The following is a 15,779-nucleotide window of genomic DNA, read 5'->3' as shown; positions in this document are numbered from 1 at the left end:
TTCAGACTTTAGCTTTGCTATTTGATTGACTCATAATATGGAGACCATTATATTTTTCCACAGACTATACTAAAGTCTGTATGAATTTTGATTGAAGGATTACGTACAATATATGTTGTGGTTTTATTGTAAATTGACACCCACCTTATCATCAGGAGCCACATGCCAGATAGACACTGTGTTGTCATCAACGTCTTTGTTTATGGACAAATATGAAGGCTGGTACACTTTAGTGGGCTCTAATATCAACACCTGGAGAAGAGATAAATGTATTGTATCGTTTAAACCCTTATTTAAGTAATCCAGAAACAAATTAAACATGGAGGTAGTAAACTACTGATAGTATCTTGAGCCACAGATTTTTTTTGCCAGTATTAGTATCTTGGAAAAATGTTGTACATGTTGACTTCAGATTAATAATTAATCAAAGGAATTTAACTTTCTTTTCTTGTCCTTTTTTTAAGCATAACTGTGACACAGTGTTCTTAAAACACTTTTGGAGTGCTCTTTGCTTCTAGGCATGGTTGTGCTGTTTCCACAAAAGTGCAGGACTTTATGTCGTAGTGAAAAACGAGGCCACAGTGAATAAAAATGTGACAGGAGCAAACAATGCCCAGGATCTGCTTAGGTAAGTTTCTGAGCATGCATTATCTTTTTCTCTTTCCAAACATTAAAACACAGCTCTTATGCAGTATGCAAAATTTAGAATTAAATGGTGCCTTGGCTGAAGTCACCTACAGGGAATCGGACAGATGAGACATCTTTTTTGGTCGCCTCCACAAGGAAGTCCATCCAAAAGTCCACCAACTCCTGTTTGGGGGCCGGCTGCTCCACGCCGGGCTTTTTGAAGTGCTGGTAGATCAAGAAGGTCTCCACCAGCGAGCGCAGATACCTGAAAACAACCAGAAAACAAAGTAATGAATAACAATCCAGTGTGCTCTGAGGAAGTCAGAAAGCAAATAACTCAATGTCTGAACTATGCACACCTTTGCTGATATCATATTTGTCATCAAAAAAACATCTGGTTTTATGAACAGAATAACTTACTGACGGATAATTTGCATTTTTACTACACTGGTTTAAACCCGTGAGTATCGTTCATGAAATATCACAAAAACAAACAGGAGCAGTTGATTGTGTTTCCATGCTGGGGCACGTTTTTCTTTGTGACATTAATGGAAACTTAAAGAGTTTTCACAGCACTAACACAAATAAAACCAGCAGGGTCTTACATACTCCAAAGAAGGGGCTGCAGACAGTTTACTATACTTCTCTACATGATCCAGTCTCATAAAATCTTGCAGAAAAGCCTAAATTTATGTCTTGCAGACGTCTAAGGCTTTGTTCCTCCACCATAAAAGGATTATGTGAAAATAGTATGGGTTATACAAACCATTTTCATGTGTTCATATTAAAATGTTGAGAGGATAATTTAAGGATTTTTTTAATGTGTTCCCATCGCCCAGATGAATACATCCAGATGTGCAGGTTAGTTTAGATAACTAAAGTAATGTATCAGTAACACACACCCTGACTTCTAAACCACTTCAATGTCAAACAAATGTCAAATTACCCACTACCTAGTTGTGTCTCCTGTTGTGAAGAAGCATTTCTTTCACTGCACTGTAACAACACCAGACTGATATCCTTCAAATCCACGTAAAGACAGAGGTTGTGTCAAATGAGCAAAGTGAGTTCCTGGTGATATTTTATTTTCTTCACGGGAAATGCACCAAATGTTTGCACAATGGCCACAGATGGCCAATGTGGTTTCAAGGGAAAGCTGAGCACACTTCAGATCCCAATGACACAGGAGCAGTTGGTGATGGAGGTGGTCTATAAAGTGTTTTTCGGCGTGCTGCACTGAGAACGACTTATCCATGTTCTCACCAGATGGGGGCTTTGAGTTTGAAGAGTTTCTCAGAAGCCTGGATGACCCTGGTGTTGTCACAGGCCAGGATGCTGGCGCCCAAGAAAAAGCCTACATCCCAGTAGCTTTGTAGCTTGTCCAGACTGCCTTTTTTACCCAGCAAGCTGCTCAGCTTAACTCCTGGAAAACAACACAAAATATATATCAGTATTTTATATAGTAGGAATATAATTGTTTTGTCCTCTTTTTCCCTTGGGCTGTAAACAGACAAAACTAGCCAGCAGATGAGATAACTGAGGAACGAGTGCAGCAAGAAAGGGATAAAAAACAAAAAGTCTATCTTCTGCTTGGACATGCCACAACTTGCAGCAAAGAGGTCTAGCTTTATGATTAGCCATTATACTCAGGAGAACTGCAAAGGGAAGCTGCTGCTACATGTTTTGCAGAGACTGCTGCAGAAATGTGCCATTTGAAGCGGCAGTGAGGGTCGTATAGGAATAAGTGTAAGCAGCGTCTAGAGGAATGGAGGGTGGGGTTCATTAAGGGAGCTGCAGGCTGATTCCCAGAACTGCCTGCTCTGTTTCCCACATTCCTGAGCTCCTCTGAGCCTCAGATTTCAGAGAAAAAACTAAAAATTTGGAGCAAAGGCTTAGTTACGTGCTTGTGTGTCAAAAATAAAGGGAAACACCAATATATATTATTCGATTTTGAAAGAAAGAAAAAACGTAGTCTGAAACACGGTTGCTCACAGTAGCAAATAAATTTGATGAATAAATTTTATGAAAAAAACATATTGTGTATGTCTCAATTAAAAATTAGCCAAAAATACAGTCAGGTCCATAGATATTTGGACATTGACACAATTTTTAGCGTTTCAGCTCTGTACACCACCACAGTGGGTTTGAAATGAAACAATCCAGCTGTGCTTTAAGTGCAGACTTTCAGCTTTAATTTGAGGGTATTTACATCCAAATCAGGTGAATGGTGTAGGAATTGCATCACATTTCAGACTCTAAGAGCAGACAGCACAAGATAATAGAGAGCGGAATATAAATAAAATACAATTGATCAATAATACAAATGCAGCATGATTAAAAAGTGGCTTACAGGGGAGCAAGTTATCAGCAAGTTGTTGGATGATACATTCAGCAAGGAGACACGTTTCGTGGAGCATATGTGCAGTGTTGTGTGGACGCCGAGTTTATGGAAGTTGTTTTAAAAATGTTAAGACACTGATAGCAGAAGGTGAGAAAAAAGTCACGTGAAATGTGTAGTCAATGATAAGCTTTTACCCACAGTCTACATCCAGTGAGTTACACTACACCAACTCCACAAAATACGTAGCTGCTCCACTACGTTCACCAGCTAGTCACAAACTTTATATGCTTGTTGTTTGAAGATTTCTGAGAGTTTTTCATATAAAAAAGCTTCCTGGCCTGCTGGGTTGATGAGAAACCGAGTTACAACCTCACAAAACCAAAAAATTGAGCTTAAAGACCTTAACATGCTCCCCAGAACTGAAGGGAACAAAATTTCTGTTTGTGATTTATGGTTTTAATTAATATAATAATAACGAATATAAAATAATGAGAAGTGAAAATTTAACTGAATCAGATCTCCATGTAAGGGTGTCAACCATATTGCAAAATAAAAGCTTTTCTTTTTTAAACAAATAGCTATGACTAATCATGAAGGACTACCGCAGCAAAAAGGACAGATTAGAATTTAATGACTCAGTGGTTGTCTGCAATCTCAATGTAATAAAACGAAAATCAGCATATTTGGGTCAAAGACGCAAAAATATCCAGTCTAGTGTCCACTCACCCACTTTGCGGAGCTCGAAAGATGTGTCAAACTGGTGTCCAGCTGCCAGGAGTAGAACAGCATAGTTGATACCAGAGTGTAGTGTTGGTTCTGACTCAAACCCCTTTTTAAACCTGAAAGAAGAAGAAAAAAAAACAACTCCAATGAACACTTTTCTTTCAAGAAATGCGTCATTGCAAATCCCAAGCATCTCAGAGATAACGGATGGCTTCAGAGGGCTCCCCCGGCTTTCTGAGGCACTTCAAGATAGAAAAAACAATTACAGCCATATTGAGTTGGGGCCACAGAACGGCAAACAGCAACTGTGAGTACCCCCACAAAACAAGAAATTTCATTTATTTAATGAGCAATCTGTTGTGCTGAGGGAAGGGGTGTGAATGTTATTAGAGGCTTGTGCCAAGCTGTGACACAGAACTGAAAATAACAGCCAGATGGGAGCTTTGATTATCTAAGCAGCATATTCAGTTGACAAAGATATGAAATTTTAAAAGCAATTTCCATTTGAAGTCAATCAGCAGCCTTGTGTCAACTTCCGCCAACTAATGTTAGCCCTCCGTCTGTGCTCACATGACAACCACACACAAGAGAAAGCAAATATGAGTTAACCGCCCCTTTAAGTTTTCAATCATGTTTTACATCGTAGCCAACACCATGTAGTGGTTTGCTTTTCAAACAGCCTGACATTCTTAAACAATCAAGGCCTGGATTCAGAAAAGTGATGCAAATCTGTCAGATGCATCTTTCTTCATACTAACAAATTAGCATCCAGCTAATATCGCTGGGACTCTTTTGGGAAAATAAGAACTTAACTCACCTTCATATTATTTCACAGGAAAGTTAAATCAAAATTCATTTATATTCAACTAGTTAAGTCAAAATGATCAACATTTGTGTCACATTTATAGACAGAACTGATGGAAGCTATCCTTTGAAATACGTTTTGGTCTTGGTCTAACCTATTTTCTCAAAGTCATACTCATTCTATTGAAGTTACAGTAGACTGGCTACACCCTTAACCCAAACAAGATTAAGTCTACTTAATGGAGAAGGGTCACAACACTTTGGTCACACTCTGGTTCAGGAAAGTCATTCAGCAGTTTTAAATAGGGGAGCATTGAGGTTCCACTGAAATATAGCAAGCTTTTCTGAATTATGATGAATGTAGTCTCTGAGCTATGTGAGCTGAATGTCTCTATAATGATCATCTTTACATTAAAGCAAAAGGCAGGGATTTGAAACAGGAAAAAACAGCATCATTTTGACAATATAAAATCGTCCTAGAGTTCTTCCCTCTCCATCGTGCTAATGGGACTATTCTAAGGTGTACTGAGCACAGTGGGCAGTCATAGCACAGGAATTCTGGACAATTTAGAACTTCCCATTATCACACAGCCAATGACTGAAAGCAAGCATAAATCTCTGCTCGAAACTAGCATTTGTTTTGAGCACCATTTGTCTTCCTGGTATACGTGCAGGTGGCATATTTGCAGTGTGAACAGCCTGCATCATCACAATTTTAGGCTGCACACAGACACCGACAGAGAGTTCGTACACACCCTTGTACATTTAAAACAGAGTGAGGAGGAGGACCAGAAGTCCAGCTGACTTTCAGATCACTTGAATTATAATATGCCGAAGGGTTTACATGAAATGTTTGGCCAAGTAGGCCAAAAAAGATACTGCCTACACCAGCTTTAAATTAAAAAAGGGGAAAAGTTAAACTTGTACCAACATGCTGTGCTTGCAGTTTTATTCAAATAAGGCTTAACTGGCAGTAAGCAACCCAAAAATATTACTATCAGTACTCTCTGTTACCAACAGCATCCTGCACTTCTGTTGGATCCTGATCGTTCCTGTCTCCATGTCAGGGATAATTTATAATTAAAACAAATTCATGAACTTACTGCTGTTGAATCATTAATCTTTAAGCTGTTAGTCTCTGTTTTCATTGCAGTAAGGGTCTATTTTTATGGACATTTTATTTGTAGCCTGATAGATTGGAAACTGTAGAGCAAACCAAGTGAAAAATGTGTGATGATAAATGCGATGCCTGCATGTATCCTTGAATGAGACTTAACAGCTTTTTTAAAAAATCCTGTACTGATGGTATCATTCAGGGTAAACTCTGAATGCTGAGGTGCCATGATCCAGTGAATCAGCGTACAGCCATCTATCAGCCTATCTTGTCCTTCGAAACATTTCTTCTAACAATATTTAGTGGTGACTCGGTGTGTGAAGAAGCAAACTGTTTGCCTGAGCTGAAATGTCGTAGACACACACCAGACATCCTGCCCTGTCCGGCTCTCTCACCAGATTGTGCCACTGTCTCTGCTCTGCGTGTCGGTAAAATGAGACTCCAGGAAGATGTCCTTGTAGATCCGTCCCACTAAGCAGTAGATGTCCGATGCTACCTGCTCTTCTCCCTCCACCAAGGGCAGCATTATGTCCAGAGCTTTCTGTCTGTCGCCCGGCAGGTTCCTCCTACACTCGCAAACAAGCACAAACACACACAAAGCACATTTAGCACAAAGCAAGTCAGAAAGGAATTAAACAGGTCACATTTTCTATTTTGAGTGACACATTTATTTACCGGTATGACAGTGAAAAACTGTAATGCGTATCGGAGATTAGCTGCAGGTGTTAAGTGTTCACATTGTCGTAATCTTAAATAAGGACTCCACCACTTTTGTATGTCAATGTCTGTATTAATACTCTACCTGCAACATAGTTGTGTAACATATTTTGGAGCTCTGTAGTGAGCAGCAGAGACAACACAGAGCTGCACTGCAGAAGATGTAAGATTGTGTTTTAGGAACGTGACCTAGAGTCAGTATATGCTGGCTGCTGCTACATCACCAGCTTTATCCATCTCTTGCACATGTACTTCACTGCTACATTGTGAAGCACACTCACTTCTGTGAAGGCCACATCAGCTACATTTACATTGTCCATCAGTATTTATCAAAAAAAAATCTTATAAGCTTTTAAAGAGAATGAAGTGTCTCATAAAAATACAAGAATGGGCTGATATTGGAAAGAAAATGAATTGCATACAACATACCAATGCTTGTCATATAAACACTCCTTCCCTTCAGTTCACTATTTATTTTGGGATAATTACACAGGAGTTTCCAAATTCTGAATAATGAAAGGCATAACAGGTGGCACGCCTTCCCCCGTTTGAGAGTGGGAGCTAGTAAACAACACACAACAAAGCAGAAAAGTGCTATTTGTAAGTAGAAAAGAATTTTTCCATCTTTGTCAAAAGTTTGCTTGTGGTCTAGCCCCCTTTGTAACATTTGCAAAAGTGCTGAAGCCTGCCTTATTCATATGCACTGGACATGGCATAGCTTTAACAAGTATGGAGGTTTTTCACACCCTATCTCAGATATTAAATGTCAAACTAGATCCAAATCAGCTGGTTACTGTTTGGAGTTACTTCAGAGAAGGCACAATTTACTGTGGAGAAACAACACACTATATCCTTTGCTTCCCTTCAGGTTCAGGAAGCTATACTGCTCAGACACAGGGAGGCTGCCCTGCACAGTCACAAACAATGGTTAGTGGGCATTGCGTGTTATGTTATTCATAAAGTACTGCATTTGTGTTCGTTTTGCCGTGTTCTAAAAAAAAAAAACCATCAATAAAAAGATTTTTACACGCACACACAAAAAAAGTTTGTTATTGGTCAAAGTTGGAATGGGACCTAAATAGAATTACTCACGATGGACAGTTAAAAAAGAGGAATGCAGCAGAACTAATGATAATTTCCCATTATGTAAATCTACATATCCTTTTTTTTTTTTTTTTTTTTACACAACCTAATCTACTGTAATTTAGTTTTGAGCTGTAAGCCCACATGAAAGATGAGTAGAAAGCTACAGCTTCCAGTTTGATTTTCAAACTTCAGATCCAACCAACACTGAGTTAAGTGCCATCACAAAACAGCCGTATTCTCATATGTGCATCAGTACACCCAAAGATCTATTTTTACACAAAATAGTGTATAAAAGCAGATCTTTGGGAGTACTGACGCAGTACTGCATCAGTGGACTTGAACTTAAAGTGATTTTAGTTGGAATAATAACTGAGTGTTTTGTATATTTTCCAAGCCTGAAGTATAAACTAAGGTATCAACATTAAAAAGCTGCATGACGGCATAAAGAAAACAGTGTGTAGAATATAATAGTTAGTAGTGTTATAGTCTACAACATATAGATACTACTTTAGAAAATATGTAAAAAATCTGCATAATACCCATTATATTATTACATCTACAACATAATCACTGGTTTGAACAGAATTAAAAATGCATGTAAAAAAGTTAAAAACATGTACATGTACGTGGAGTATTTTGAGTATGTTGAGCATGTGAGCACATACTTATGAGTGTGTTTCTGTATGTAGCTAGGGAACAGTGGCAAAGCTATGGGATGGGGGTACCTGGCAAAGAGCAGGCCATTAGAGGCCTGACTTAAATTACAGAGGTAACAGGGTTCATTAACAGAATTGCCTCTTTTATTTGGCACTGTGAGGCACAAATTGTACTGCAGATGATCATTCTGGTGTGAAAATATCTATTCTAACTAACCTGTGAGGAAATAATTTTAAGTTCTCTAATTAGTGACCCATTAGGAAAAAAAACAGAGAAGAAGAATGACTCTTGTATTAGAAAATCAGCTGCAGTCTCTTCAGGAGTTAATTAATGAAATCACACGAATACCTGCCAATTTACGCTTTTATATTTCCTTTTCACTTGGTGTCTAGAAGATGAAGTTTAATGATTCTGCTTCATCAGAAAAAAAGAAAACACGTGTACAACTGAGTGAATAGAATAAGCAATTAGGCTTATGAACTCAAATCTGTTCATTTTACTAAATACTTGATCTGACGAACAAATGTAATTAATTAGAACCTAAATTGTCCATTTTCGAGGCACACTTAGTGTAAATCAAATACAACAGCACTGCAACGAATCCTGTCTTAATGAGGGTATGGCTTCACCCTTTGAAACCATTATATCTCCTTAGCTAGTCAACTACAACCCGGTCGTTTCTTAAATGCTAAACCTTAAACATAGCTTTATCAAATCACAAGAGAATGAATGATTTTGGAAGGAATGGAAAAATGCTAATGTCTTACCAATAAAGATGCCAACTCAAAAGAAACTTTGTTGTGTTGTCGTAAAGCTAAAGGACAAACTGAATATGTATTTCTGACCACCTTTATTTTTGACAAGGACAGTGGAGAGAAGGACAAGAAAGGTTGGGGGGAAGAGGGCTGGGAAATGAAACGCAGCAAATGATCCCCAGGTGGGATTTGATCCGGAGATCCACTGCTCAGAGCATACGTGTCCATATGGTATGTACCTTAGCCATCCGGCCACTGGGTGACCCCAGTAATAACACACACACACACACACACACACATACACACACACACACACACACACACTCACTCACATACACACACACACACACACACACACACACACACACACACACACATACATACATATATATGTATAGTTGTAAAAAACTCCCATTTTGAAAGTGGCACTAAAGGAAGCAGAATATGATTCACATGTATTAATCAGTTGGGATAAAGAGGATATTAATTACATCTTACATACTTGTAAACAAACTTGTCTTTGCATAGTGTATAGATTATTAATATCAACAAAGACCTTTAAGAGCTTCAGGAAAATCAGTTTGCTCGTTATTATGTAAATTTATTCAGAATCTATTCAGAACATGTGCTCCATTGGGGAATTTTTGTTTTGCAGTGTGACATTTCAATCAGGCAGCTCTCTTGAGTTATAGATCATTTCAAAACACAGACGTCAGAAATAAATGAGAGGTGTTACCCTATAAAGTTAAGTCTCTCACACACACACACACACACACACACACATACGCACACACACACACACGCACATCACGAAAAAAAAAATACTGATAAACATAGCGTGTCTCCTCTCCGGGGCATGAAGGTTAAATAAAACATATGAGCTGACAGCTATTACCATGGAGACAGTCCAGAGGGAAGAGCACTCAGGGAGACAAGACCTGCTCTCTTCTCAAGCATCTCTCTTTTTCCTGCTTTCTTCTCTTCAGAGTGCTGATGGGTATTTGGATAGAGGAGATTTTTTGCTGTCAGGCTTTCAGCAGCAAGGCCTGCACAACAGGCCCCTGAGCGGCGTTCAACACTCACATGCCTGAGGCTGGAGCCACTTCAACCGAGCAGATTCATTTAGAAGTAGAGCACCTACTTCAGATCAATGACTGAGCGCCTATTAGGGCTAAATATTGATAATCTCGGGGCTTGGTGTGGGCTGAATGCTGCTGAGTCAGAGCTCTGTGAAAATAGTGAAGGTAATGATTTATACAACTCCACTTCAAGGACTCCACACTTGAAATAGGACTGATTTTTTGACTTTGCTATTCTATGGTATGGCTTATTACATCCTATAGCTAACATTTGAAAGGGATGGCTTTCTGTAGACTCTTATAATATCAGTAATTACCTCACAAGTTATAATCTCAGTTTTTCTTAAACCCAGAACGTGAAAGTAACAAATCTGTATCTGACTGTATATCTATCGACTGTGGACTGCAGTAAAAATGCTCCTTTAATTTAGACTCATGTTTCCTGATAAACAACCAGAGTCAACTGGCTCAATATATAACTGCGGGACTTTTTGTAACATAGTTGACAGGTATCGTAGTTGACATTTTTGCTGTTTTCAGGCCTAAAATCAACGTGCCCACGTGTAATCAAACACTACATGGCATTTTTGCAGAAAGATTCTTGTAAATATTATACATACAATTGAGTAAAATTTAAATTGAAAGTTATTTATAAAGATATTGTAGTAACACTGCTAACGTGCGTTAAATCCACTACTTTATATCACATAACTAAGAATGAGGAATAAGAGCATACCTTGGAGTCTTGCAAGTCTTGTCTTCAGGAGGAAATGACATCATGTGGAGCAGATCATGTGATTTGGAATTAACACACTTCCTTGAGAGGTGTTTTTGTAATGGGTAAGTTAGTTGAAAGGGATTTCTCAGACAGATATTAGTTATTTTCCATATAAAATTTGATACATTGCAAAAAAAAAAAATCTGTCATGATTATCTCAACTTAATAAAAAGACTCATAATCAAAACTACTTTTTGAATAAGCTCATTTTATTATTGTTTAGCTAAGTAGAAGGTGGTTGTTGTTAAATTCAGACAGTTATTTAGTTGACATTTTAGTGATATCTTGTCATTTTTTATTAAAAAGTGATTGTTTCTATAATAAATAATTATGGAATTTGTAAAGACATGATCATAATGAACATAAAAAAACATCTTTTTTTTTCTTAACTTTTAATGAAAATGTATGCAAGATATATCCCATGGACTTCAAATGTACCTCAATTATATATTGACCCAATTATAGAACAAAGTATGTCATCAGCAATGTCTGGTTACACGTTTAAGAAACGTACAACATACTGTAAGGTCATACTCTTCTCTCTCTGCCTCAGTTTCTTGTCTCTCTACAAGATCAAATAAAGACAAAAATGCCCTAAAAATCAAATCAATCAATGTATTCCTGATCCTATAAGCAATATAGATGGAAAGGTCAGATTCCTTAAAAAAAAAATGAACCTATAACATATAAGTTCTCATTCAAAATTGGAGGTGTAGAGTGACATTACCATACTTAAGCTCATTTTATGTTACTTAAGTAATTACATTTTACGCCACCTTAGACTCAAACATTGCAGTTTGCCTTCCACCGCCTTTATCTGACAACGTAAGTTGCCATTTATGATAACACTAATAATCACATTATCCCAAATATTAAAAAAAAAAAAATCAGAAATAATGATGTAATATCACAAGATAACTACGTATAGGTAGCCCCACATAACAGTTGCAACATTTAGGTTATGGCCCTTTCAGGCTAAAAGTGTTGTACTTTTACGCACCAAAATCCAATATTTTCGATAGTTTGTGCTGTGCCACACAAATTTTGTGCTGTTTTGAGCATAGTTCAGCATGCCATCTGGTGAGCTTGCGGTCAAGATTCAAATTAGGTGAATTTTGACAACTGAGCTGGACTATCAATGCTCTCATGCCCAATAGAAAAGAGGCATTCAGCAAAGTATGGAAGACAAAATGGAAGAAAAACCAATGAGTATGTTTGCAAGTTTGCATTCGTAACAAGCCGTCCAGAGGAAATACCTATCATCTATGTCTGTTTTTATGTTTCAACATCTTAATATTGACAGTAAGGTAAGCATTTTAACAGAGCTTAGTATGTCGTATGTTTCAGTAGCTGTACAGATCTACATAAGGTAAAGGGGTATAATTTTCATATAAAAGATTTTATTAAGTTAATGATGTTGTTTTGCTAGAACTTTTGGAAACTTGTCGGTTTTGCTCGGTCTTTCACAACTCCATCAAACAGTGCATTAAAACCAGATGAGAGCTCAGCACACGCCTCACTGTGTCTGACAGGGCGTTGATGCTTAAAAATAAGGCTTAAAAATAATGCGTCCATACTGATAATCAATCAATCAATGACACCATAACATTCTTCTAAAAAGATAATTTATGTATAATTATTGCTTGCATTTTTGGTACTTTGCACATATTGAGATGTTAATACTTCACAATACAAATTCAAGTTATTCCCATGGAGACGTTCCCAAAAATGTGTTACTATGCCTTAATCCTCCTCTCCAGTTCATCTCAAACCAGCTTGTTAGGGTTGAAGTCTCATTTGAAGCCTACCGTCTTGTTGGTTTCTTCTAAGGTAGGTCTAGCATAGCCTGGAGGTGTGCTTTATGTCATTATCTGTATGCCTTCTTTCCTTAATTGACTTTTCTTGCCCTAAAGACAATGCCCAAATAATGCTCCAGAGGGTGGAGCAAAACAGTGTGTTCTAAAGTTGTTTTTATACAGACAGAGGTGTTTGTAAGTCGGCTAATCAACAAAAGACAGGACATTTGACAGAGTTGTTTACATCAACTTTCAGAGCTCAACTTAGTTCTGCTGTAAACCTGTAAACAGTTTACCCATTACTTGCATACTAATATTCACTTTGGTAACCAAAGTTGTATTTATTTACTTATCTATTTTAACTTCTGTCAGTTTTCCACTTACTTTTGTTTCACTTCAGATCATTCATTCGAATTCAAATGGTTATATTTCTATAAAACAGGAAAGACAGGGTGTGCTAAAACTTAAAATGACCCAAAAATATTTTTTTCCTCAAACAGCAACAACAAACCAGAAAACACAGTTCCAGCACCAATGGCAAAACAATTTCCTGTAACAGCTACTTTAGTTATAGTGACTCCTGCTGCTTGCTTTGTTGAAAAGGTAAACTGACACAAAAGACCTCCTACATCTGTGTCTGTGCCATGGCATCCTGTTGGAAAGCTGAAGGAAGCATCTCAGCCTCACGACAGAGGGAGACCTATCTGTCAGTAACACTTATTGAAAGAATTTGTCGCACAAAACATCTCAATATGCTGCTTTCAGCTCGCAAACACAACATCACATCCTGGGAATCGGCCAGACAGTAACAGCGAACACACGGGCATCTTGGCACCATGCAGAAACATTTTCCATTTGCTGCCAAATTAAAGAACAGCATGCTTTACTGCTGTTTGTGGCAGTCACACCATGAAAACCGCAGGAAGTTTACAAGAAAAGCAGCTGGTGAGAAACAGGTAGCCAAAACCTCCTGTGTCCTACATCTGTCTCTTTCCTGAACAGAGCAGCGACACATATACTAACAATATCACTGCTGTTTGGCGACATAAATTTGTTGCCATTCAAAAAAAAAATAATACAAAAATAAAAATCTACCACACTTTTGCTGAACTTAAAGCTCCTACCTCATTTCCCATATATGGCTAATATGACAGGTTTACTGCCTGCTAACAGAAAAGAAATTGAAAATGATAAAATTATAACCCCTGGCGATAAACTCCTAAAAAGAATATTCATTCAAATCTCTATGTCATCTGACATTGCACATGCATCGTCATCATCGTCATCCTGATACCTGAAAGCATTACACTACCAGTCAAAAGTTTGGACACACCTTCTCATTCAATGGTTTTTATTTAATTATAATATACATTGTAGATTAATACTGAAGATATTAAAACTATAAAAGAATATATATGGAATTATGTTGTAAACAAAAAGTGTTAATCTTCAATATTAATCTACAATGTATAAAATAATACAATTGAATAAAAAGCATTGATTTCAATTCAATTTTATTTATATAGCGCCAATTACAGGTCAAATTGTCTCAAGACGCTTTACAGAACCCATATGCCTGACCCCCAGAGCAAGCCCCAAGGTGACAGTGGCAAGGAAAACTCCCTTTTAACAGGGAAAAAAACCTCGAGCAGAACCCGGCTCTTTATGTGGGGGGACCCATCTGCCTGCTGGCCGGGAGGGTTGAGAGGGACAGAAGAGGTAGAGAGGTAGAGGTAGAGGGGTAGAGGGGTAGAGAGGTAGAGGGGTAGAGAGGTAGAGATAGAGGGGTAGAGAGGTAGAGGGGTAGAGAGGTAGAGGGGTAGAGGGGTAGAGAGGTAGAGGTAGAGGGATACAGATAGAGGGGTAGAGAGGTAGAGGGGTAGAGGGGTAGAGGGGTAGAGGTAGAGAGGTAGAGGGGTAGAGAGGTAGAGGGGTAGAGGGGTAGAGAGGTAGAGGAGTAGAGGGGTAGAGAGGTAGAGGGGTAGAGGGGTAGAGGTAGAGGGGTAGAGAGGTAGAGGTAGAGGGGTAGAGAGGTAGAGGTAGAGGGGTAGAGAGGTAGAGGGGTAGAGAGGTAGAGGTAGAGAGGTAGAGGGGTAGAGAGGTAGAGGGGTAGAGGGGTAGAGGGGTAGAGGGGTAGAGGGGTAGAGGTAGAGGGGTAGAGAGGTAGAGGTAGAGGGGTAGAGAGGTAGAGGTAGAGGGGTAGAGAGGTAGAGGGGTAGAGGGGTAGAGGTAGAGGGGTAGAGAGGTAGAGGTAGAGGGGTAGAGAGGTAGAGGTAGAGGGGTAGAGAGGTAGAGGGGTAGAGGGGTAGAGAGGTAGAGGGGTAGAGGGGTAGAGGGGTAGAGGGGTAGAGGGGTAGAGGGATGGGAGAAGGGGGGGGGGTGGGGAACAAGGAATATATAACACACATTGAATGAGAAGGTGTGTCCAAACCTTTGACTGGTAGTGTATACTGTATGAGACGACAAACGATGCATTTCCTCCAAAAATCACGATTTCTCATATCAGGCAACTTTGGCATGTGCGCAATTGCTTTTATATGATAAAAACATTAAGCGAAATCATTGTCCTTCTCTTAATAACTGCTTTGTAATGTGCCATTCTGAAGTAGTTCAATTCCTTTTAGATTCTGCTATCCTGGTTTTCTCCACAGACATCAATATAGTATCCACACCTAATTTAACTGAATTTATACAGTTCATTAAAACTTCATCTACCCCTACAAGAGCATTTGTTCATAGCAGCTCACACTACTGGTTACCAAATATACACATAATACATAAAGCAGAAGCAAACTGTGACTACTAAACAATTACTGTTGTGGAGAGGCATCGGGACTAAAACGGACTATAAGCGCTGTGATCAGCTAGGTATCCACGATTCCACTCTCTCTGACACCCTAAACGCATTCTATGCTCGCTTTGACACACCTGGCAGCAGAGAGAGTGTTCATCTACCCCGACTGGAAGAACAACATTAGTCTCTGGTCCTGCAGCTGCACTAAGTGAGCTCTTCCATGAAGAGGATCAATACCAACAAAGCTGAAGGACCAGACAGGGTGTCGGGTCGCACTCTGAAATTGTGTGCCGACCAACTCGCAGAAGTTTTTAAAAAATATTTTCAACCTGTCCCTGCAGCTTGCTACAGTCCCTGTAAGCCTCAAAACCTCCATCACTGTACCTGTGCCTAAAAAATTTGCAGTCATTTGCCTGAACGACTACCGCCCTGTCGCTCTGACTCCAGTGATTATGAAGTGCTTCGAGAGGATCATCCTAAAGCACATTGTCATCCCTGTTGGCCTGGA

General features: G+C 38.8%; 1 protein-coding gene across 1 annotated transcript in view; it reads right to left on the bottom strand.

Annotated features, from left to right (window-relative positions):
• Positions 1-15,779, bottom strand: part of map3k5 (mitogen-activated protein kinase kinase kinase 5) — a 91,622-nt gene that overhangs the window by 29,671 nt on the left and 46,172 nt on the right. The window contains exons 7-11 of the mRNA XM_023299704.3: positions 6,005-6,175; positions 3,695-3,807; positions 1,891-2,050; positions 739-892; positions 145-252 (exon numbers count right to left, since the gene is read on the bottom strand). Coding sequence (XP_023155472.2) covers positions 145-252; positions 739-892; positions 1,891-2,050; positions 3,695-3,807; positions 6,005-6,175 — 706 coding nt within the window. The remainder of the gene's footprint in view (positions 1-144; positions 253-738; positions 893-1,890; positions 2,051-3,694; positions 3,808-6,004; positions 6,176-15,779) is intronic.

The sequence above is a fragment of the Amphiprion ocellaris genome, chromosome 12 (genome assembly GCF_022539595.1).
Source record: "Amphiprion ocellaris isolate individual 3 ecotype Okinawa chromosome 12, ASM2253959v1, whole genome shotgun sequence".
In the NCBI taxonomy this organism is placed as follows: domain Eukaryota; kingdom Metazoa; phylum Chordata; class Actinopteri; family Pomacentridae; genus Amphiprion; species Amphiprion ocellaris.
Note: the sequence above shows the minus strand (reverse complement) of the source record. Positions and strands in the feature narration are given on the sequence as shown.